This window comes from Anopheles funestus, chromosome 2RL, assembly GCF_943734845.2.
Source record: "Anopheles funestus chromosome 2RL, idAnoFuneDA-416_04, whole genome shotgun sequence".
NCBI lineage: Eukaryota > Metazoa > Arthropoda > Insecta > Diptera > Culicidae > Anopheles > Anopheles funestus.
In genome coordinates, this window is record NC_064598.1 from 42,157,657 (window position 1) to 42,183,246 (window position 25,590).

Sequence of the window (25,590 nt, forward strand, 5' to 3'; positions counted from 1 at the left end):
GGTTTAATACCGCCAAAACTGTCGTGTAGCATGTGTTTAAGTCCAGTTTATCATTCTTGTTTCGAAGCATGCCGTTGTCTTTTTTGTGTATCTAATTCTTGGATTAAGCATGTCCTAATATGTTTAAGTATGACTGCTCATTGTAAAATGAAAAGACCTTACATTACGTATGCATTAACAAAAGTGAACTAACTTTGAATTAATTAAATCCTACGTTTATTGCATCTTCCAAAAAAATCCTCGACGTCCTGCCGTAGTATCAACATCTTTGCTAGGGCCAATGGAAAGATGAATGTCTATAATATCTTCAGTATTTTTGAGGCCTTGGTGATTAGTTGTCTAATTCATTTCTGACATAAAATAGTTGGTACAGGTCCTCTGTTCAAGATTCTAAGGAATATCCTTATCTCCATATGAGTGTTGAGAACTTTCAACATTTTTCTTCGTTTTTAGAAAAGAGATTATATTATAAATTCTATATCCCTTATATACAGAAGATCAGCAAAACGTCTTACGATGTCCAAGATCTTCGTTCCGGTGTGGAGCTTTTACTATGACTAAAGTTGAATTCAATGGGACAGAATCGTCAAAATCAAGCCACTTTCATGTTAATGCATATGCTATCATTAGGATCTTTCCGTAGAATCGTTGTCGTGTGTCTGCATGTATGTAATGTTTTGTAGTAATGTTTGATTTCAGCCACAGCAGCATGTCTAAAACAACATCACACTGCTAAAACGATGCTTCAAATGGGACGAAATCGTAAAACGACTGTAACCTGCACGTTAGCCAACCAACAGCAGCAGCATGGCGACCGCACTAGGAGTAAAGGACCTTCCGGATAGCATGGCATGTCCCGTTCCTCTTGAATGTTTGCCGAATGGTCCAAAGGTGGTTGATAATGTGTGATTTGTGCATGTATTTTCCTGTTGTGTCTATGTCCAGTAGCATCTTATCAACATAGATTTGTTTGTGTAATGTACTGTAACCGTACCATCGTGTGTATGTGTGTCCATTTGTGCGTGGGATATGAGCGTCGCGCGCTAATTCGAAACCTTCCTGTTCTTCTTCTTCTATTCCGCTGTTTCTTTCTTTCAGTTCCAGGATCTCCCACAGCTTCCTCCTGGCACGAATTGCTCCCCACCAGCTCGGTATCCGAGCAGCGCAGCCGCTACAAAGCGTTATCCTGCTGTAGTTTCCTTAGCCTAAGCACCCTCATTGTGTACGGTGCCACTGTGCATTTGCTCTATCTATGATCGGCGATCGAAGAGATGTTGCACTACCGCTAGCACCCTGTGTGACACGAACCAAAATGCACGAAGCGCGACTAAAATTAATCCCAACAGCAAGCAAACAGTGATCGATAGTTTCGGAGGTGGAATCGGTTGATGCAACGGTTGATCACGGTTAATTGAATCAATTGGCAGTAAAAGAAGTAAGGTGAATGCGTAAAGGGGTAGTATAAAATCTCATTCAAACACGGTGACGAACCATAGATTAACGGTCGAGACTGATTTTTATTGTTTTTTCTCCAATTCTTGGCGGTAGCGTCCGTTCAAAGTTCAATTCCTTCATTGATTTGTGAAACGCTTTGCGGTTGCTTTGCTGAATGTTTTAAGTCCCATTAAACAAAACTGTTTGGAGCTACATGTCTAACGCTAACCATTCGTTTGAATTTCCACCTTTCGCAGCTTACATCCATGTTTCCACAGCACTAACGTTGGCAAATTAACATTTACAGTGAACTATTGCAGATGTACGTCCAGTCAGATCAATTTCCCTGAAAACCACACAGACACATCACACAGCAAGGACCAATAAAATAGATCATAGGTTATTTGTTTCTGGTTCTGAAATGCTTCCATGACGTCTATAACTGTAGCTTACTATTTAAACATATTCTAAGGAGTCCTCAGTAGAGGAGTCCGTTGCTGCTGCAGAAGTAATTCATCTGTCTGGCGTTCATAGAAGTTCCGGTTCTATGCGGTACTGCTTGTACATAGTTAGTGTATAAGTGAGGTTAAAGTATTGCAAAGTTCTTCACCAGTCATCTAATACGCTCGATAAGTACCAATGCCTTTACCGGTGTCCCAAATTTTATTTATGTCTTCGTTGTAAATGTTGATAGAATTTCGATTTTTTCAAAAGAGAGAGAGAGAGAGAGTTGAAAAAAACACGTTTAGAATCTGTGCTTTATTTGTTTGTAACAAGGCAGATGCTGTGTATATTGGAGCTGCAAATCTAGCTACAAAGATTTGATACACAAAATCGTAGAATTTCAGTTCGTACAGCAGAACACCGTAACGGAACGGATCTGATTCTAGGTAATATCTATAGAGAACCGTATACTAACCCTTTGATCCAGGAATCCAGGAAAGATGATACCTGCAGATATTTCAACACAGCGTAGGCAATCGTTATCCAGACATCAAGAGCCTTTTGCAATCAAGTTTAGCTTTCAGACAAATGTTTCCGAATACAGTTCCGATAAGCTGATACTTATCCGATAAGCTGAACCGTAGACGTAAAAATACTCAACACAAAAGCAACATCTTGTACGAGATCTAACTCAGGAGTTCAGAATTCGAACAACACTTACTAGACAATTAAGCTAATGATGCGCGAGACTACCTGTAGACACCTTGTAAAGGTTAGAGCCCGCACCCAACACTAACCAGACGCTACCGCATCTGAACGAATAGGGGTAAACGCAACAGCGAGCCATCCCATGGGGCAGCTCCGGATTGTGACGAGTCGATCGTTCGATTCTATGTTGAAAATCCATGCACATCTGCCCCGTATACGAACGAGCAGGAGTAAAACACAAGTAATACCAAATAGTGCAAGTCTTAGTAGAGCGTAGTTTTGGTAAGATTTAGCGTTAAAAGCCTGACCTCGTTCTCACACAGCAAACGATAGACAATAATAGAATATTTTCAGGATCCAACGCTTCAAGCCTTAACTTCGTAACATAATCGAGAAAAAAAAACAAAATTGCAAAAATAAATACGAATAGTTGACTGCCTCTATGCCGATTATTTTAACTCTCAAGAACCATATACCCATAACTGTTTAATAGTCACGTCTGAAATGGTAATCGATCTTTTAAGGAGACGATACCTAAAATCGAGCATATTATTTATTGATAAAAGCTGTAATACTGTTGCTTCAGCAAACTGCCAATAGAAACAGCCATGAACTTTCTGGGTTTCTGGGGTCACTTCACGTGTACAACCCCTGCGTTCCTGCTACTGCGAAATCGTATTTTTTCTTTAATACATTACATTGAATTCTTCTAGTCATTAATAACTTATTTAGTTATGCTAAAACCCATTACCCATCCGTGTGTGAGGTAATCAGAACGATCTTGTGATTGTGCTTTACTTTTAATCGATGAATAGGGGATTTTTTTCGAAATTTTTAACCCACTGACGTCTCTCGAAATAAACCTTAAAAACCTCAACACAGCTTGAATCGCTTAATGCATTAATCACATAGGTAGTTAAAAACAAAACACAGTAAATGTTTATAAATGTACGCACATTTTGGTTGCGTTATGTCACTCTTTGTTAAGGAGAGAAGGAATAGGTGAAGTTTCATGCTGCTTAAATGAAAGCGGGCGAGTAAGTCAATGCCTAACAGTATCGAAGAACTGAGTGCCATAAAATATTGTAGAAAAAGAGAATGTAAAAAGCATTAGCGTTACTCAAGCAATAGCATTTGAAGTCAACATCCATGAAGCCTAAAGTTATTGTTTAACATGAAACATCAAAACTTTAATAATATTTTTCAAAAATCTCATTCGAATTATGTTATTTTTTCATTGTACTGTTTTTTTAACATCGTTCAACGGCAAATGAATTTTATTTTTCATGCATTATTTGCATCGTAAAGACCAAAACCATGGATGGAACGCTTGATCAAAAACTATTTGCTTGGCGTGAAGTAAATGCTACCACGTGAGAGAGAGTCGGCTCATTTATAAATGACGCATTCGGCCACACACGCAATATCATAGATCGTTCTTTAATTACATCACAAAGTAGCATAGCACATTGTACAGAACAGCTTTGCAAAACGAACCTGAACGAACGTAAAGTATCATGCATTGGAATTGACTTAAAAGACGAATATGAGCAAGGTTTTAGCATGAAGTAACCATAACATAAGTCACTTTTCCCAGTGAAAAAGAAATAATTTGAAAATAACGAAAAATGTACTACGAAAATGTGCGAAATGGATTTCAGCAGTAAAAAAATAAATTGTGTATTTGTAAATAGTAGAAATTAAAAAAAAGGTCAGAACACACACAAAACAAAACAAAAAACCTTAAACAAAAGCAACGAATATTAAACGTTACAAAGTAAGTGGACAAACATTAAGAAAAAGTAAGAAAATCATAAAAAACGCTAAATCTAGTAATTGTGCTTATAAAACCATGTGAAAGTAAACAAAGCATGTAAACAAAACTAATTGTCTATGTAAGCGAAACATGAAAAACGCAGAAACAAATTAAACATAAGACACACAGTCTAAACTACGCTGATATTGTACAATAGGCAAACACAATGTTAAAGTGGAATGATAATGCTATACAAAATATACGAAATCTAGTAGAAAACAAGCATTTTGTCTTTGCTTTGGTTTTTTTTAGATTAATGAATGGTGATTTTCTATTTCAATCGGTAAGTAATCTGAGTTTCTCTCCCTTGCAGTAATTATAGCAAACAGCTTGCTAAACATAGCTTAAAAGCCATTCGTAAAAAATTATCAAAACTAGTTTTTGCTGGTCGTATCTGTTCTATTGAATTTGTTTTAATCTTTCAACGAGCATTCCTAGCTGCTGCTATGTACCTTGCAGCTTTGTCCTTAGATGTCACATTCAGAATCGAAGCTCTACCAGCTGGCATGTCTTAGCGAATGATAAATTATCATTGATTTTTTTTAAATATACAAAACTATTGAAGGCAAGCTTAGGGACAACATTGTTGAACCTTGAGAAAGATTTTTGTATACTTAGCGAATATATGTGGTTTAGTCACCAAAATGGGCAAAAGCTAATTAGATTATTTCCATACGTTAATATGTGATTTGATGTCAACTCAACATACAGGCAAATAATTACATTTCAAGGTGACGTAAAAGTGTTCTACTAAATCATATCGACACAAGACTACAACTATAAAATTTTCATTTACAATTCCAATTTCGAAGAGTTGGACTTCGTACTAATGTTTGTTAGAGTACGTATTATTGAATCATCATTTCAATTAATATTTTGTCCTTAATCCGGAAATTAAAATGAAAACCCGGAATTGGAGTACTTAGATGATGTACATTATGTTTTATGTTATTTTTTTTATTATAATTTATAAGTTATAGTACTCAAATGATTTTTGATGAAATGCCAGTGGTTACTCCAAATTCGGTTTATTACAACACACCGAAGAAAGGCGTGTGACATCGTCCATTTGTGTCATTTTGTACTTTAAGAAAAACATTAATATAAAAAAAATTCTCCACAATATATACGGTAACTTTCTTTTAAAAACGCCCAATAATGACCGTTTTTCATTCGAGTTTTCTAAATGTGTATCTTCCTTTAACATTGCCATTTTGCACAACCTATGTGACCGTTCTTCCGGCTTTCACGATCACGGCTTCTGCTAAAAATTCAAATTTAAAAAAAGCTGCTTATAAAAAAAGGCAAAAAAGAAAATTGCTAATCATGACGTCATGTGGGATTTTCTGCGTACCATCCTAAAACGTGTTCTGTGATGATAGCCATTCGTTCATCATCACGTGTGCCCGATGCTCTCTCGCATAATCTTGTCATTTCGCTACAATTCGCTGACAATGCGTCGTGTATGTTAAAGGTGCTGTTTTTTTCTTGCTTTTTGCTTACCCCGTTTCTGCAAGCTTTCGATTCGCAACAGCAAAATAAAACTGGCAGCGCACACAAAAAAAAACAAAAACGAACCACTGCGCAACGCGTGGAAACAGCCACCCTTGGGTGAGGAATCCATGGTGGAGCTGCCGTTTGGCACGTAGACCACTGCTACCAACCGGTACTATTGCAAACGCACACATACGTGCGAATATCGCACACATACGCACAAACACACCGGTGCGAGTTTCGCGATGCCGACCAAGATCGCGAAATACTACCGGAGTAATCAATTCCGAATAGCAACCCTCTCGATTGGCAAGGGTTTGAAGAAGAAGAAAGAAAAAAGTCAGCCACTGTTTACCATAACGCATTGAAGGCGGGTTCCGAGGGTTGCGAATCGTGGCACAAAGCGTAACTAAGAAAAGGAAGAACAGGATGTGTTAAGTCGCTACGACACAAATAACACTAGCTAACCAATCAATCAACGTAACACGGCACAGCATCCAATGCCACATTTCCGCCATTTCCATCTCTCGAACATGTTGTTTGTGAATAGTACTGCAAAAAAAACATATACAATTCGTAGGCTGATCAAATACGCATTCCGAAACGTTTCATCAGGTAGCAGTTATTAGCTCAAAAAATGTTATTTTCCAAGAAAACTACCAAACCCTTGTTAATGTTTGGACAACACAAAAACACGCTTTCCCTACTATTTGGAAGGCTTATGGGAGAAATGGCGCAAACTGAAAAGAAGAGCTAAGTTTGCTTAGAATTTTGCGCCACTATGACGTGTAGTGATTATCACGCGTTCGATGCAGACGTCGACGACATCGTCGACGTAGTTGCGATTTGCGTGACGTTCGCGTAACCTACTGACGAACGGTGGCTTACCTTCGTACGAACTAACACATACACTATCTCTTCTATCTAGCGGAGCAGCTTTAGGAACTGAAGCGAAGCGGACGAACGGAACACACCAAGGTTTTGCGGAGAGCGCGTGCGCCAGTGGGTGTTATCAGCTTGTTGCGAAAAGCACATGGCACCGACCAAATCGGACCTACTAGAAGGAGAAACCACCAGGAACTTGAGAATGTTGGGGAGAATGATCAAAAACACCGGTCGGCGACATCACTGGTTAGACCGGTGAATTTTAATAATTTTATCACAACTTTTTCCCGTTAGAAAGATGAGTTAAAAAAAAATATCTCCAGTTAAGAATATCACATTTCGAATGACTAACACATTAACGCGAACGGGACAATACAATGTCTCATATCACTCCATACGTGGATGACGCTTTTTTGCCACAAATAGCCTTACGGTCGTTTTCAATTAAACTACCGTCGAACCTGATAGCGGAACCTACGGTTGTACACAACACTTTGAGATTAGACGCTGATTTATGTTCGGAAGATTAAAACAGCCCTGTGCGTATGCTTGCCTGTTTTGGAAACAATCGATTATGAATTGATGGCGGTTAGTTATGCGCCACTAAGCCATCGCTGATAAGAAAATGATTGCCCGTTCTTGTGTTTATTGTTTTGATTATTTTTAATTAATTATCTCGACAACTAGAAATCTATTTCTGGCGTGTGTTTGAATTAGTCGCGTTGTTGCCAAAAATAAAAAAATATGAATAGTTTCATAAACGCTAACGAATGTTTCCGAAATCCAAAAAAAAAGGGTGTACGGCTTAAATGAATACGATGACCTTTTCCTTAATGTCTCCACGAAACACCAAAACCCCAACCTGTCGAACAAGTGATCTATGGAATCCTAGAGAGAAAATCGTCCAATTTGTCGTTGGGTTTTTTTTTGCTGCCCAGGACTTCTAGAAATGACGCTACAAATGTTTGCTCAAGATACCCCAAGGTGAGAAATAATTTATCTTTCAGCAATCAATTAGTACGAGCGAGGGAATCATGTCCATGTTTCCGTTTCTATTTTATCTTCTTTCGTTTAAATCTTTCGATTTGTGGTATGTTTATTGGCAAGCATTTAGCATGAGGTTCCGCACGTTCTAAATCGATGACAGATTTATCGTCTCATCCCGTAACGTTTTTTTTTTTGCAAAAATCCGATAGCCGTACAGCTTGTACATTTGTGTTACTGATCGCTAACATTTGTGATAGCGAATCCTCGATCGCACTGGAGTTGATCATAAATCATAAGTTGTGGGTGATTGTTTGTTTTCGTTCTCTTGTGTTCAATGGTTTCGATAAAACTGGAACGACTCATCCATTACCTACAGAAATCCCAGTTCCCTGTTCTACTCTTTCAATCCAATAGATTACGACTTCTATAACGACTTTCCGCCAAGAGTCCTGAAGATGCAGCAAGCATGTGATCATTTATTATTCCCATGCCATAAGATCTTCGATGAATTTGCATCTTGAAAGATAATCGACAATTCTCTTGATCATGCTACGTGTACAACCAGTACTGAACCTTATGCGACGGTTTTTCATTCCAAGCCGGTGATCAGTGGAGACTCCATCAACCGAACAACTTTCAGTGACAGACCCTGATGACGAGAGTTGTAAAACTCGCTCCTAACGCGATAAGCTAAGTAATAGTTAATTACTTATGCCGATTATGATAAACCGATACAACGTCGAGCAATTAATACTAATTACGTCGGCACCATGGCGTGAAACCGATCCGAAGCAACTCATCTGGTTGTGTACGAAAGCGTTCCTCCGAGTACCAGTTCGGTGTGTTTACTCTGTTTTGGATTCAGTCAAGGATAAGCTAAACAGGCTTAATCCTGAAGTGCCGAAGTAAAAAGTGTGTGCTCCAGTTTTAACTATGTATTGCTCGATGTTCCTCGATGTCCAAATGCATGCATAAGCAACCGAAGCAAACAGGAAAAATATACTCGGAAGAAATGTGAGAGAAATTAATTTATTGAATTTTGATAAAGTCAATCGCACGCAAATAGGTGATCATTTTTCAATGGGAAATACTTGCTGTGGCTGTGGCGTCTGGAGCGAGCTGGTTTTGTAACCGGTAAAGAGTGTTACTTTGTAACAGCTAGGCAATCGCTTGACGCAGTTGGAACACTCGCCAAACACCAAACGCAAATCAGTAGCAGCGGAAGTATAATGGTACTGCTACTGTGCCATCACACTTCGTTGGAGGGCCGGCCAATGGGGTTATCGATGAATGATGTATTTGCCTCTGTTGAATAATAGTACCAACCATTCAATCTGAAGGGTCAGCCTAACGCATTACTTAATCCGCATCGCTTTTTAGGTTCAGTAATTTTCAAACATTATTTTTTTAAATTATATTTACGATTTATGTTCTTCAGATGTTTGAATCAGGGGTCGGTTTTCAACTTTTGAAGATTTACTATGATTTTTGACGCGAAAAGCAGAAATCACATTTCGCGAAACACTTCGAGCAACCGTTCGATTTGAATTGCTCCGTTGAGTATTGATCTAGTGGTATAAACGCAACCATCGCGTTTGACAGCCACAATGAAAAAATGTAAACAAATCGCACAATCGCCTAATGACTTTTCGCAATAGAAACAAAAAAAAACGGGATGAAAAATGGCGATGTACACAAACCGAATTGTGCGCTGCTCGAAATCGAATCCATTTTTCTCGGTGTTATCGCGTAATTTCGGTATTAGTTCCAGTGCCCGCAAATGGTACCAACACCCGACCGTACGGTACATATTTTTGGTGAGTGGTGGCTTGCTCGCGTTCACAGCAGCAACGTATCGAAATCGTCCGAAGGTCTATGCGCTCCAGCTGCGAAAGGTAAGTTCGAGTCTGCCGGAATGTGTCGTGTGGTCAAGTTCAATGTTGTTCCGGAATCGTTTCTTATCAGTCCGTCAAATGCTCCGTACAATCGTCACTCGGCGCTGTGCGTAAACGCAGTGGAAATAGTGTGCCTTAAGTGTAGTGTTGGTGCAAAAGATATGTGTTTTGTTGAACCAACTCGTGACAACCGTCGCTGAATCATCGTGGGAAAGGTCGCGTACGTGTTATCATTTTTTGCAAAATAGTGTATTTCCAGGGCACTTTGCTGCATATTCCATTTGGGAAAAGTTTATTAGAAGAAGTGTGTTGCGGCTACCGGTTGAAAATTTTCAATCCCGTTCGTTCTATTTTTGGTATTTTGTGTAGTTTTTTTTTCTCCGACCTTTCGTACTCAACTGGGAGCGAACGTGTGAGTGTTGTTAGTGTGCGTGAAATAAGCGTCGGTGAGTGGGTGTCAAACGAGTGCGGCACGGAGAGAGAAATTTTAGCACAGCAGGCTCTCAGTTGGGATTTGTACTAAAACCATCTGTTTACAGTGTGTTAATGTAGGTCAGGGTCAATTATGTTTGGGTTTTGAATGTAAAGTGCTAGGAATGCAACTTACGTGCAGGTCATTGAACTATGCAATTCCAATAGTTCGGTTGTTTTTGTTACGTGAAGTACTTCTAGGTATCTTCATTCAACAATTTTTACGGATGTAGGAAATTTTGGGCTAATACGTTTTATGTAAAATTAGAACAACCTCTTCTAATAATATTGATTTTTGTGGTTAAGCAACTCTACGGTGAATGATGCATCACTTTTATATACGAATTATAAAAAGAATTAAAAAAAAAATCTCTTTTTAGGTGGCAAAAAAATTTCTTCCAAAAATATATGAGTGTAAGGCAAAATGAAAGATTTTAAAGAAATATCAAGTTATCTTTCTTTATTTAAACTGCGTATATTGTCTTATCTTTTGCCTTTGTCAATATACGCAACTAAGCATTCGCATTGGTATTGTTTCGCAAGAAGAGTGCGATTTGCTAATGCCCGTTGTCAATATTAAGGCTACCTTTGTACTCTGTGTTTGCAAAAACTCGAAAAATCTACTTCAAATACATACAAACACCTTGCCCTAATGTATGTTTTAGAAGAACTCGTGCGATAAGATACTCGATTATGACTATAAACACCGTGTAAGCGGAATACTGCTTATCAGTCAGTGAACCTGAATGGGTGTAGCGTAAGTTAGACAAATGGTAGGTGTATTTAGAATGAATTGAAACATCAAACGCATTCCTTAAGTTCGTCTCGCATAACAATAATTTAGTGTAAATATACAGCAAAAAAGTTCGTAAATGCAGAGAATCAAATAAACTATTCTGGACGATCAATTTTATCTGCAAATCATGATCAATTCTGATCTACATAGGGAATGCTAGTATCCACAATGTAATTGGATATCTTCGATACAGTATCTGTCTGGCAAATCTCAATTTGCAAAATATTTCTCGTTTAATATTTCGCAAGATATAATCTTCACACCAGTTTCCTCATCGTTGTTGATTCTTATCAGTAAGCTAGACTCATATATCGACGTCTCAACAGTAGCCCAATGTCACATTACACCGATCTTATTGGACTAAATCTGGAGGTAAGATCTTAGTTTCTTTTAATACCTCCTCGTTTAACAGTAATTCCAGTTTCTTCTGCAATATTTACGATCCAAACAGCAGACACCTGTCCAGTGGGTTTCGAAATTAGCTTCCAACATTACGAGGTATCGTCCGTACCATGTTCCGTCTAACAGTTCGGAACGGAACGGCATATCCCCTTGGGCGAAAATCTCATCCCCTACATAGAAAGGCATTATCCTTTTTAAAACGCTCAACAAGTAAAACACATTTGTTCCTTCATTTGACAGTGGAAAAGAGCCCAATCACCGTGCAGAACTTAAACGAGTAGCAAAGGACAACCGGTTGCTCGCAATGGAGTGTTTGAGCTGCTGTTTCCGCAACATGACATTGCAACAAACGCGTGAACGGAAACCGAGAACGAGAGTGACAAATTTCTGACATGGTCGCTTCCTCTCGTTTCGCTTGTTATGCCTTAAAGCTGAACCCTCTTGTAAACGACTTAATCCACCTAATTAAACCGGTTGACAGCCGAGGATCAATCATGCTACTTTTCTCACAGTTTCCATTGTACCCCCTGCGTGTATCCTTCAGTTGGTACCGACAAAAAAAACTCATCGTATCTCGATACGGTTCTGTTCTCGTTTGTTACGAGCCAATGGCAAGAATAACCTGCAACCACTACGCGCTTAGTGATCGATCCCTCTTTCAACGATCGCTGATAGTTGCGATCAACGCAATCACAACAATAACCCCCGAAGAGAACCGAAGAGTGTGGTTTGCAGGATTTGTTAAGTTTCACCGAATGTCGGTAAGGAAAAAGGGACGAAAAGGAGCACAAGTGCATCAATGCAACGGCGTGTTGTCGTTCCGACCGCTGGAGTGGGCTGGGACTTTTGACTAATTGTCACGATTTCTCAACTGTCAAAACGAATGTATAATGTAGAGCTACTGTTATTGGAAAGTGGCTGCGGCTAGAGACTTTCGGAGGTTTGAGAGACTCGTATCCGACAGTTTCGACATGTACTGACGTGTGATTTAGCCAAGAATTCGTCGCTATTTTACTTATTTTCAAACAAAGTTTTATTATTATTATTATTATTATTATTATTATTAATATTTTTACGTTTTATACGTTGAACATTATTACTTTTCTTTAACATTGTTTAAATATGTTTATGATATAAATTATATCAACATTTAAAAGACACTTTAAGAGTTGTGGTTTTTCCTATGACAAATACCTCATGTGTTAATGATTTCTACCTTTATATTCATGACGTTTAGCTACTTCCAACAGGATGTGCGGAATTTACTGGGATTTTCCAGTAGTCTCCATAATTGTTGAAGCAATAACGCACAATAGAATATCAATAACTTTTCCTGTTTGTCGTGAAATTTCGCATTGAGATGCTTTGCATCATAATTGGAACTTCCCGCAGCTAGGGACATCATGGATGATTCAGAATATTCGTAATTTCCAACTTATACTCCAATGTACCTAATACAAGAAAATATAACAATTTTTAAATGATGTAAGCAATTATTATTTTTGAAAATTGGTTTGTAAAATATTTTTAAGAGCTTTGAGATTGTTCCGGGTTTAGATCGTACATTTGCGCAACTTTAAAACTGGTTTGTCAAGGCTTTTCAAAAAACGTGACGAAATCACTTCAAAAACTATCCGACAGGCGATTTTACAGTGGTGTGTTATAAAATATGTTTACCTTCCAGCGTGTATCTCTTGCGCCGGTTTTGTTCGAACATTCCACAGAACGTTTTGCAGCATCTGATTTACAATTCCACAGGCCGGGCAATTATGATTGAATGATAGAAAAGTTTATTTTCTACGACAACCATTAATTACCGGTAGAGCGTAAGCAGGTTTTACGGGATGTGGACTTTGGCCATGGTTTACCATCGTTCACGTCTTACAGCATGGAAGCATATCGAAGACAAGCGGTTTGTGAGTGAGTTGTGTTGGGTTTTATAAAGCTGCTTTTTGCTAATGATTTAACTTTATCCCTTGACACATGTGCAAGATTGCTTTCTAGATTGGGAGCTGTTTTTTTATTATTTTTTATTCTTCTCCATTTGTACTTGGTGGGTGATCTTCATTTGTAATACTTCACTCAAGAGGGCTATCTTGAGTTTCAACTTCAATTCTAGAAATTTTTAGTTGGACCTGCTGGAAACTAAACCTCAGATATTCTGCACAACGTGTTTCACTATAATGATTGGTGTTGAAATCGTGAGCAAATATAGTTTTATAATGGACAGCACGGGAAACGCCCTTTAATCCAACAAACATGATAGCAGTCAGTGAATAAATCAGTTAAATGATTGAGGTTAGTCGACACAAAGATAATTAAATTTGTTATTAACTAGGAGTAATCTTTGTTATGAATGCGTCTAAAATAAACGAACAAAGGACTAAGGAAATTGTAAACCATAATATAATATTAATAATAGCAAGATAAATTGAGAAACACTGGAACGGTTATATGCGATTTTAAAAATTTTGACAAGTTGATAAAAAATCAGTATTTGAAAAAAAAGATGAACTGCAAAATTGTATAAATGTTCACCTATATATGTTTATAAATAAAATAAATAAATTATATTAAAATGAAAATTAAAAAAAAAACATATATTGGTTCGCTCTCTCTCTCTCTCTTGTTGGATTTAATCACCTCTACGGTCACGCCTGCCATTTCTGGCTTATTAGACTTATTTTTACTGCGTAGCCAGATAGTCACTCATTGCTACGGTAGGACGGTCCGGATGGGATTTGATTCCCGGTCCTGCCGTGTGGACAGACGCTGTTTATCACATGCACCACCACATAAATGCCAATTACGCTATCGTGTGATTTAAACTAAGTAATTGAGTAGTCGCCACAGAAATATCAAATAATGATTATTTACCCCTAATGATTCAATCAACGCCTTCACAGTTTTATTTGCCACTAGAAAAAGGGCATCATTTGCGAAACTCGCGATGCAGATAGTAATGCATTACCTTCGCCGTCTACTGAACTAGTCTTGAAACTATTATACACCGCTCCGAGCGCCTTTTATTCACCGTTGGCCCCTTTTACACAATTTTGTTAGAAAGGTGACAGCAATTTTTCTCCAAGCAGTAAGTGAAACGGATAGTAGGAGGAGTCGACTGGCGTCCGGGAAATTGCCAGGCGTTGGGAAAATGAAACCTCCCATTTGCAATGCAACTCGTAAACGGTGCACGATCGTTATCGCAGACATTCTTTGATCGTAGCGATCGGTTATGGTGGTTGAGCAGCTCGAAGCTAAATTTCTCAAAGTCGTTTGCAAATACACCAGTGAAAAAGATTTACGGTGATTAGAAGGAAGTACAACAGAGAAATTGCGAATCTTGGGGCGTCTCGCATTTGACACTCTTTACGCGGAACTATATTCATATGGTGTGATTAAGGTCCCTTAAGGTATGATCTGTACAGCTTAGGTACGTAGTTGTGTCATGCAAATCTGGCGCACACTTTTCGAAGCCAAGAGGCGGCACCCCATCTCCTTATCGGAGATGACATTTGAAACTATTCAATTAAAACCTATTCTTGCTAGCTTGGAAACACCTTCCATATTAATCTAATTGAAGTTGAATATTTTCAACATCTTTTGGAGTTGCAGAACTAATAGTATTGGTAATATCTTTTGATTAGACATATAGGTTCTCGGCAGTGTATGAGGTTATTGAACCGAAACAGAATGCTTCTTCCTGGACAATGTCTACGGGAGTTGAAATACCGTTGGTCAGTTTAATTACAGTATCTAGAACGCCACCCACCAATCAACACACCGTCTCGTACCCGGTTCAATATTGTGCAGAAGCAGGATGCTGTGCTTCTGAATGCTTCTAAAATCGGCCACCACTATCATCGATGAAGTGAACGCAATCGCATACAGCGGCATACTCCCAAAGGCCCTGTACCGCTGACAACTGTTTTCATCAACTAGGTAATTTATGGAAACCATTCCTGATGCCGCCAAACTACCACGGCTACTAAAGACGGAGAAGCAGAGATCGAAATCGCGCTGGGCAATTTATTGATCGCTCTCAATCACTTTCAATTGGGTGCGTTTGTGGGTGACCGGCGTGCGTTCACGGTTGTCTGTACACGTTAGCGGGTACAGTGTGGTTTAACTTAAGGGCTGGAGAAAAAGCGAAACGATATGAAGATATTAAAAGTGCTTGACGATGATTTATGCTAGCTGCCATACAACAAGGCATACATATTTTGGAATCCATCCGATAGTCACATCACCCGCAACCTGCGAACTCTACTTGACGCGATGAAGTATCTGGAGCACATTAGGTTTCCCTGTCGTTGATTTCATCATTACCGAGATTATGTTGTTGTGATGATCGTTTTAACGTGTCGGTGTAAAAACACCTCGTAAATTACAACACTGATGATCGACGATGGTATCTTCGGGCATTGATTAGTTTCCGCCTGCTGTACATTGGACGTTTTGGATTTGAGCTGACGTTCATGACGTTCGAAGGAAAACATTTGCTTCATATAGGAGATCGCTGATAAATTGTTGCAAAAGGAAGTTGTTAGCACACTGGCCATCTGTTCATTTTTTGTTATCAAAAAATGATTACATTAATCTCTATGAACCTTGGTTTTTACTTTTTACATGATGTGATTTGCGATCTATATTTTAACAATCTGTCGAGATTGTTCAAGCTTGTATCATGAGGTCTTATGACATGGATTTTGGGGATAGCCCACGAAAACTTCTTTGATCGTGTTCTGAAATGAGTTGATGAGTCACTGTCTCCTCTTGGCTTAACGATCTTAGAGAGATCATGCCGGCCATATCTGGCATACTAGAATAAGTCTAGTTACCAGATAGCCGGATAGTCAATACTTGCTACGAGGAGACGGTCCAGATAGGATTTGATGCTTCGTCCTGTCGTATGGAACCGGCGCCGTTTATCACATACATCACCGGGCTGCCTGAAGAGTAAATAGTTTAATTAGCGAGTAAAAACTAGCCAAAGTTTGTTTTACCCTTCGGGGATAGTGTCATAATTGAGGAGTAAGTAATTCTCCGAGAGTAAGTGGAGTTGTCACACAAGTTGCAACTCATCCCTTTTTCTCCTCTCTAGAGGTGTCAGAGTATTAGCATGATGTACCTACAATTTCTGCTGCAATACAACATGCATGCAACGATGAATGACCAAGCAGCCAATGTACCATAAATTTTATAATAAATGATTTCTTGCCTTTCGCCTCTTTAGTATCCCACATCCAAACATCCACCTCTATCCGAACAGGATCATATGCTCCTGAATAAAAGCATCATGTAAAGGTGCCGCTGGAAGTCATACGAGATTGCAGTCTTAAAACAAACCACCACGTTGCCCACTTCGAAGATTCCTGCCGGGTTACAATGAAAGTAGAAACGCTGCGTGCAAACGCGAGTACCTGCCCAACATTCTCTACGCAGCACGAAACCATCAGCGAAAGGTCAGAAGAGGATTTCCCGCCTTGAAAGCCTACTTCTGCTTGCCCGACATGCCTTCGCAATGGTTGGCGGCATAACCTTCCTGTCAGATGATAAATCATATCAATGCGCTCGCATGGATCGCACAACTAACCGGTTGCGTATTATTAAATTGCCTCCTCCTCAAAGCTATTGCAGTCAACGGTCCGATCCACCCGCGCCTAGAAACGGTGGTGTCTACGTGCGAAATTGCTCGTAGGCTCGCGAAATGCTTGACGAGATACTTTTTTTTCTTCTTTGCATAATCGTGCCTGAGCGGTTGATTTTTAAAACGCTAGAAATGGTTGAAGCTAGTGTTGCAAACTCTATTGCCCAAAATTCCATAGCTTCTGGTACATTAGCACGTAAGCAGAGCGTTTTCTCATGTCGAGCTTCGAGTGGAAAGTGGAAGCATGTATGAATAATATTTTTTTTAATATTTGTTGAATATTTGTTCAATAATGGTTTAAATTAAATTACTGAGCATGCCTTGTTTCTAACATTCCAGATTGTTTGGGCAAATTTGCTCAAAACTTCAAAACCCAAAACTTCCATCAGCTCTACCTCCACAAGTCTTTTTAAATTTCAGGGTCATGGTCAAGGCAACTGGACGAAAACCGTACTGCATATCTCTTCCTTTTATGGTGCGATCAGCGAAAAAATTTACAAAAAAGACTCATGTTTCCTCACATAACAGAACCTACGCAATCACTTTTCTTCGCTTTCGGGCAACATGTCCGGTTGGTGAGAAGCAAGAACTGTGCTCCAAATAAAACTTGGTGTAAAATGAAATCAAAACCATTTCCAAAAAAAAAGAAACCACCAAATAGCTTGGATTTTCGCGGGTGGTTGTCGCCGTTCCAGATCGGTCCTGAAACCGGACCAATAAAATTGTATCACCATCATCGTGCAGATTGGTCAATAAAAGTGCAAGTTTTATACCCTTCTCTCTACGACCATCAGTTGGCTCTTTTCGTATTGCGATCATTCGGTTTTTTTTAATTGTTAAACACACGTCATCTGCATCAGCGCAACCTGCACTCGCGTACCAGCAGAGAAAGGCAATCCGGATTGTGCGAACGAAACTAACTTAAAAACGTATTCGTGAGTCACAAATCTTAATGTGATAAATCGGAAAGCTTTAATGCAGCTACAAAACGGAACGTGATGGTTACTGGATTATTTTCTTAAAGTTCAGGTTTCACTTATGATACGTAATGGATTCATGAATGCGTGTTAGTTAAAACCTCTACCGAATAAGATAAAAAAAAACTACGAAAAGGAAGATATTCTGGAGGAAGTTGTTCTTAGGCAACAGTAATGCAATTTTGATCGACACTGATTTGAGGGTGGCTGCGTGATATGCGACTTCGACAGCTTTATGTTGCAGACTGATCTGACCAACTAAACGGCAGGGCAAATGGTTTAGATCTTACTTCACCAAGTATGCACCCGAGGGCAGGTCACGACTTCCGTCAATCTCTCTTTGGAAATCGGACGTCAATGACACGGACACAGAACGCGTACCGCACGAAACTGTGTGGAGCTTTCCGTAACCAGCAAAAGGATTACTGTTGACTGATCAATCTCCAATCCCAAAATACACCTTCCATTCCAAATGTAGCAAAAGGTGAAGCAAAAAGCGAGAGAGAGAGAGAGAGAGAGAGAGAGAGAGAGAGCACACAACCTTGAACCTGGGACAAGTTTTTCAGCATCTGACATCTAACAAAATCTAGATGTACGTGCAGGTTACGAATCTCGCAATGCTGCTGGGTGGACAAACAGAGAAATGGAGATACATTTCAGTGATTCATGAACAACAGACACGCATCGCAATGATAGAGGGACATTCCAAAGGTTGCAACTGCTGCATGCAAGCCGTCCTCCAGGGGGAGTGGAAGATGTAGAGATGTATTGGACCTATGCCGCGGTTGGAATTATCAATTAGATCTAGTTTTGGACAAGTCGAGTGGGCATTTTCCAGTTTCCTTCGAAGATGCGCAACCACGCGCTCATGCTGGTTAAGATTACTGTGTGGTAAAGAATTTCTATAGAAATTTCCTGAAGAGTGATGCAGATTGCTTTCACTTTGTGGAATAATATTGCTTCTTTTCACAAGAAAATCTCTTATATCCTACTCGAATGCTTTTTTTCTTACTCGATGTTACTTAATAGTACTTTAAGTAGCTTTAAAATCGTTACCTTCTAATTGCACAAAATTAAATAAATTATTGCAAATAGATTCTTAAAATGGTTTTATAGATAAACGCTTCTGGTATTCTACATTACTTAAAATTTATGTCAACATAACAAATACCGAAGACGGCTTGCCGCCATAACTCGTGTGTCATCGCCACTAAAAATCATCGCAACACATTCCGCTCCTATGCGCTATCTAAACTGTCAAGCTTAATTTAACTTTTCTATAAAATAAAGCACACATCAAAATGGCTCAATCTGTGCCGAAGTAACAGGAGAATAAAAAAAGTTCCTTGGTTTAAAGTTACTGCCGGCTTTATCAAGAATCAAACGTTTTGCGCGTGGGCAGAATTGTGGATGTGCGTTGAAGTTGGATGGGAGACACTTTTAAACCGCCCCGATCGTTATTTTATTCGAACGAAGATCACATCTAAAATGGACACTACTTTCACGCTTGGTGTATACATGTTTTCCGCTTTGATGATATCTCTGCGTTCCCTCGTCGTATATTCGTCCGATGCGTTCCCGAAACTTTGGCGGTGCGTCGTTACTTATAAGCGGTTTTTGATGGAAGCAAATTTCTTTCGTGGCAAAACATCAATAATCAACGTCCATCAAATGTGGATAGTGTTTGTGGTGGTGGTGTTCTCATTTGTTGCTTCACCATTACCCGATTCACCATTCTCTCGTGTCAATGAAACTGCATGTGCATTGTCGTTCTTGCACCATGGAAAATAATTTGGGGTAGTTAAAATATGCCTTTCGTATGGTTCGGTTTCAATTCGGCTGCTCAATGTCGCCAACATTTTGATGGTCTAACTAGTACAATAAAACATTCGCTAAATGGGAAATTTATTGAAAGTTAATGATTCACTTGCTGTGCCGTGTGTCAGAATGTCTTGACGTCAAATACTTCAGGAACACTCTCCGAAAGTGAACGAACTTGTAACCCGAAATGGTGACAGAGACTCCCCAACGGGAAGTCTCTGTCGGCGAATCTGTTCGATAAATGTAAACAAAATTGATGTAGAATGGTTTGATCATACTTTTGTTGATAGTTTTAAGATGATTGGTTAGTCGTAAAATAAAGCAATACTTTGATCTTTATTGTGTGACACAATGTTCCACGATTGTAGTGAGCATTTTATGGTCGCAAGTAAAAATCGGTGATCTTCATTGATTGAAGACATAAAAATTGTGCTGAACTGAGCACGAAATTCGAAGTCAATGACATCGAAGATACATGTAGAGAAAATATGTTCTCAAAAATTATTTACTTTGTAATGCTCTTTTGCGCTGATACTCACGATATAACGTGGATGCTCATTAAATCTTCGTCAAATTTACATTAATTATCGCAGGTGTTGAAACAAATTTACGAAAAACAAAACCACAGGATATCGTAAGATTTTAATGAAGTAAATCATAGCTAATGGAACTGATTTGGTAGCATTGGTTCTCTGCCGGATCCCTTACTAGCCAACTCCAATCATCTTTTCCCAAGTTTTTATCCAGTTTTTTTTCAAGATGGTTCTAGTATTTAAAAATAATCAAAATCTAAAATGAGGCTCGTGGCTTCATATTTATGGCTGTCGGTTTCCGCTTTTTCGTTCGATCGTATTCTGTAAAGCGAAGTCTTTAAGAACTATTTGAATTTCTTATGCCCGCAGGCACACTTTTCGGAACAAGAAAAAGAACCTAAAACCTGATTGGAACCGAATGGTAGGGGTAACTAAATATTTATTTATGTTCATGGTATGGTTTCTCCTTAGCGCCTCCGTTGTTAATCATGACGGTGAACTTTTTTATTGGAAACTGTGTTAAAGCTTTTGTTGTTTAGAAGATTAGAATAATTAAAGGCTCATGGAGTAAGATTTTGGATTTGGAAAATTTGTTTTATTTTAAGAAGTAGGAGTTTAAAAATTTGTATAAAAACTGGCCAAAGAATCCATAATATCATCAGCAACTTTGTATCCAAGGTTAACAATATTAAATGAAACATATTTAACAACGGATAGGAAAGCAATCGATGCGGCGGTCAGCATCCTAAAATGATCTGATTATCTTAATCCATTTCACTGGATAACAACCTCCAACATGCACTTTGTAATTCTCTATCTCCTGATTTTTCGTTTACACCTCGATCAACTGCGCTCACTTCATTTCTCGCTCCATCTGTGTATCGTAGGAAGCTTCAGAAAATATACTTAAGCGTTGTCGAAAAATCTATTGGTAAGTAGAGGAGAAAAAGGCAACACTATGGCTATGGCCTACGATCTTACACGCCCCAAGCAGATACGGAAATCAATAAATACACAGTGAGTCCAACATTTAACCTTTCGTTTTATTTGCTTTTAGGCAACCATGCATGATCGTACAGATTTTCCTGCCTGGTGTCGGAAAGCCTGCTGCATTAAGTGTGTCGGCACGGATCACCTTTGCATCGTTGGCGCCATACGGAAATCCATAACACGGAAATGAGAGAGAGATGGAACGGACTACAAACGTGTCGATTGTCGATTCTTTTTATCCGACCGACAGGGGGGTTGAAGGTTAATGGTGTAGGTGTTATTGTTTATGTGCAACTCATCCCATCGCTATTAGTCGTGAGGACCTGGAGGGTTTGCTAATATTGGTTAGCTTTTAGATTTATCCCTTCGATTGCAAAAATCTTGATTGGGTTTAAATGAAAATTGAAAAGATTTACCGATAATAAAATTAATAACTATTAATTATTTAGCAACTTTTTGTTTAGTATTTGCTTCGGAGCTAGAACCTGTCACACTAGTTAGATTGTTAATTAATAGCCTAAAATCGAAATAAAAAAAAGTAGGGATGAGAATACTCACTCTTTTCAGAGAGTTGAAACAGAGTGAAAGAGTGGTTATAAGGATTTGAAACTTTTACTCACTCTTTTGAGAGTCATAAATTCCTCAAGAGTCATTACAGTAAAGAGTCATAACTCTAAACTGATCTTTCAATGACTCGTTGGCGTTTTTACTCATTCAATCTCGCTGCCGTCTAATGGCTTACTCCTTAGTGTTTTTACTCACTCACTCTCTGTGCCGACTAATGACTCACTCTTTTGCCTTTGAGTGAGTAAGTGTTTTGTAACTATTTTTGGATTTAAAGCACTCTATTGCAGTGATTAGGTTTTTAATTCACTGCAATTTCGTGTGAAGCTAATTTATTTGAATGTAACTATTCGAAATTTTGTATTTCATGACTGGCAGTAACAAAACAAATGTTACAATTTATGAAACATAATTTATTTTTGGGTTACTCAGTCTTACTCAGTCTGCACATCTATTTTCAGAAGTCATAATCCACACGAAATTTTAAATCAAACTGTTCATTACTAAATAAATATGCTACCCATCAGTGTAACGAACTCACTAGCTTCTTTATTTCCCCAATCCTTTCCATTTGTAAATATTCGCATCGATTGCACACATGCGATATAATTAATCAATTGCTCACGCGATCGCTGCCTTTTGTCATTTTTGTGACTTGTAACATTTCTCGACCACCCCACGCAAAGGATTATTTAATGAATTCAATAAAAGCGCCTACCATTACAAACGCTTGCCCCTTTCGTTACTCCTGATCAGATCAGAATTTTGAAACAGCTTCTTGTACGGTAAAACCAGGGCATCAAACGATTCCCGAAAGTGCACGCCTCCCAGGTCATCTTATTATACCGAAACGGGTTTGATTGTTCGCTGTTTGTGTATATGGATTATTAGTGGTAATAAATTTTCCTTCTAACCAAATTCTGGTTTGCTTCGTTTTATTAACCGTTAAAAAATCCTTCATCGGGTATGAAGAAAGAAAATGCCACAAATCATCCGCGAATCCTAATGCATTATAATGTATATCTTCCGAAATCGCTGAAGATACACAATACAAATTTTGTGAAACGTACCGAACTGTACCGATGGGATCGTACGGCCCCCAAAAAAGCTCCAAAGCGGAACAGCACTACTCACAGTATAATTTGTTATGATCCGTCGATATCGATCCACGATTCGGGCTGATCGGGTCTTCCGTTGGTGACCGGACGAATCAATTGAGTTGTATTAGGTGTAAAGTAGGTGGAACGAAACGTGAACGCGACTGTTGGCACGATTTATTTTATTCTTGTAGTTTTTTCCCCAATCCAAGATCATTGGGTTCAAGATTAGACAGTTTGAGAGCACGACGACCACCCGAAAAAGATCAAGCAGATATACCGCTTGTTGTTGGGGATCATTGGTGATCGATTAGGGGAAATGATAACTCAATTAATTAGATTTAATTAAAGGTCCTGTGATTGCCGCAGTAAGTGTATGAAAATGCAAAACGGTATCATGAGTTTAGTATAATAAAGATACTCAAAAAAACCGGAGATGAGTCTTCCGTTTGTCAGTTTCTTGGAAGCTAGACATTTCCTAGAATGTGGCTTACAATCTCCACCAACAGGAACAACCCGTTTCATGCGTTCATGAAGCGGTCTATCGATTTTTGAGATCACAAAATGATGATTTATGATCAAAAAGGAAAGCATCAGATGCTGTGGAGTACCTGTATTTCTTATAAACTTGTTACTTTATCAAACGATCAAGAGACGATGTTTGATAGATGACAAGTTGGAACCAGACTGAGAGCATGAGTTATTTGATTAATTTTTAAAATTGTAATAAAAAGTTATACTATTTCTGTACATTAAAAATAGACACCCATTAGTAAAGGTATCTCATTTTGTGCTAACCCTAATGTGCAATCTTTACCTTGGGCGGTGTTATATTGGAAAATTTAATTTAACCGCCAACAAGCGGCACACGCCACAAGTTGAAAGAATCGGTTAAACATAGCTGGCAGCTAACAGTGGACGTAGGTACCTCCTCTCAGATACGGCTTTTACCCTGCTGGCAGCAGGATTTGCATGTAGACCAAGCAAGGCCGTTGATTTAATCTTGAAAAAAGTGTGCCTACCAACCGTCCCATGATGCTTTACGAATCGAAGTCGAAACTATCGCTTTTAAAAGCTTAATGGATAGAAAAAAAGACGTTTATTTATTAGTGGTCAACCATTTGCCTGGCGAACAAGTTGACTAGCTGCGGGCAGTACTGTGTAAAGCCACTTTCGAACTTTACAAATGTGAAATAATAAATTTCAACTCCACAACCAGCTAAGGCATGGTCGCAATAGGAAAGGCACAGTGCTTTATCTGTCGATTGATTCAAAGTGTTTTCGTGGACACGTGGTTGCCATAAGCTTAAATTCAATTATGGTTTCCTTTATTAATAATACTCACGCCAATCTAAATAGGAGAAAACGACTTGAGGCAATTTTTACCCATTCCGCTTCTGAATATTTAACTCGAATCGATTCAAATTCTCGCAAAACACATCCCAACGAGGGCATAGAAGATATCTTAAGTTGCGGATTAACAAAAAAACGAGATCAAACTACATCAAACCACTAGGATCATCGAAAATTTTCCCTAAAGCTCTGTTATGTTACGCCAGAATCAAGAGACCACCAAAAACGCTCGAAGACTCACCTATCGTATCACAATGTTAAGCTTACCGGACTTGGTTCCACTATCCCCAAGACACAATGTATAACGTCTATGGGTGTTTAGAGAAAATCTCGAACTCCTCACCAGGCATAAGAGTCTGTTTGGTTGTGTTTAACCGGATCGAGTCTCCATACACCCGTACGCCCGAGATGATATTGCGGATCGGCATCTTGCAAAGCCGACACATGCGCGAGCGTGTCTGTGATGATCAATAATTTACGCTAATTTATGCTGTCATAATTGTTACGATCCGCATAAATAGTATGATCAGGCACAGTAGTTGCCAATGGTGTTGGGGTAAGCGGATCGCTACGTAAGGGATCGAAATGGAATGTATTGGGAATAGATTTCGTATCATCTGGTTGAAGGAAGAAGAAGGAGCAGGAATGTCCACGGAAGCCCTGTACGATCCTCCCCTATAGCCCTTCGAGATGAGTTACAACCATCTTAAAATATTTTGATCGTGTAGCAAGAGGTGTGGCAAAAATGGAATGGAATGTGTCTTACAGATAGTTAAATATGACACCTTGACGCGAGAAACCGCTAATTTGCGTTAACGTTTGTTTAAATTATAAAAACAAAACTTTTCTCTATTCACGATTGCGTCGCACGTTCGCTGACGTGCTAGTCGTTTCGAATTAAAGATTATCAAAAACTCATTGAAATCTTCACATGTGCGTTATCCGAATATTGGCAAAAACGTAGTACAGTTGGGGACGGACTGATACCGGTTAATCGATTTCCACGGATAATAGTTAAAGGACTATTACACGTCACTTATATAAAGTGGAACGCCTATTATCCGTGCCGATCGGGACTCGGGCCCTGCCGGATAATCGAATATAACAGATAATAGGCCCAATTCTTTTTATTGAAAAATATTAGTGTTTAGTGTGTAATGGGTGGATTTTTTTTCTAAAGTTAATTGTTAATATTCTTTGGTGCACTTTGCAAAATAGATCTGTTCTATTTGGTCGAATTTGAGCAAATTGTATCATTTTCTATTGAAGCTTT

General features: G+C 38.8%; 2 protein-coding genes across 10 annotated transcripts in view; both read left to right on the plus strand.

The window, feature by feature from the left end:
* The window catches only part of LOC125761262 (uncharacterized), a 60,746-nt gene extending 56,121 nt beyond the window's left edge, over window positions 1-4,625 (plus strand). For 3 of the 5 annotated variants that reach the window (XM_049422223.1, XM_049422222.1, XM_049422225.1), the window contains exon 6: window positions 1,099-4,625. In XM_049422223.1, the coding sequence (XP_049278180.1) occupies window positions 1,099-1,256 (158 nt within the window). In that variant the 3' untranslated portion in view covers window positions 1,257-4,625. Of the gene's footprint in view, window positions 1-699 lie in introns of all 5 variants that reach the window. The other 2 variants (XM_049422227.1, XM_049422226.1) reach the window with 2 other exon arrangements.
* Window positions 4,626-9,415: 4,790 nt separating this feature from the next.
* LOC125761274 (calcium uptake protein 2, mitochondrial) overlaps window positions 9,416-25,590 on the plus strand; it is a 46,152-nt gene continuing 29,977 nt past the window's right edge. For 2 of the 5 annotated variants that reach the window (XM_049422256.1, XM_049422260.1), the window contains exon 1: window positions 9,417-9,663. In XM_049422256.1, the coding sequence (XP_049278213.1) occupies window positions 9,451-9,663 (213 nt within the window). In that variant the 5' untranslated portion in view covers window positions 9,417-9,450. Of the gene's footprint in view, window positions 9,664-25,590 lie in introns of all 5 variants that reach the window. The other 3 variants (XM_049422259.1, XM_049422255.1, XM_049422258.1) reach the window with 3 other exon arrangements.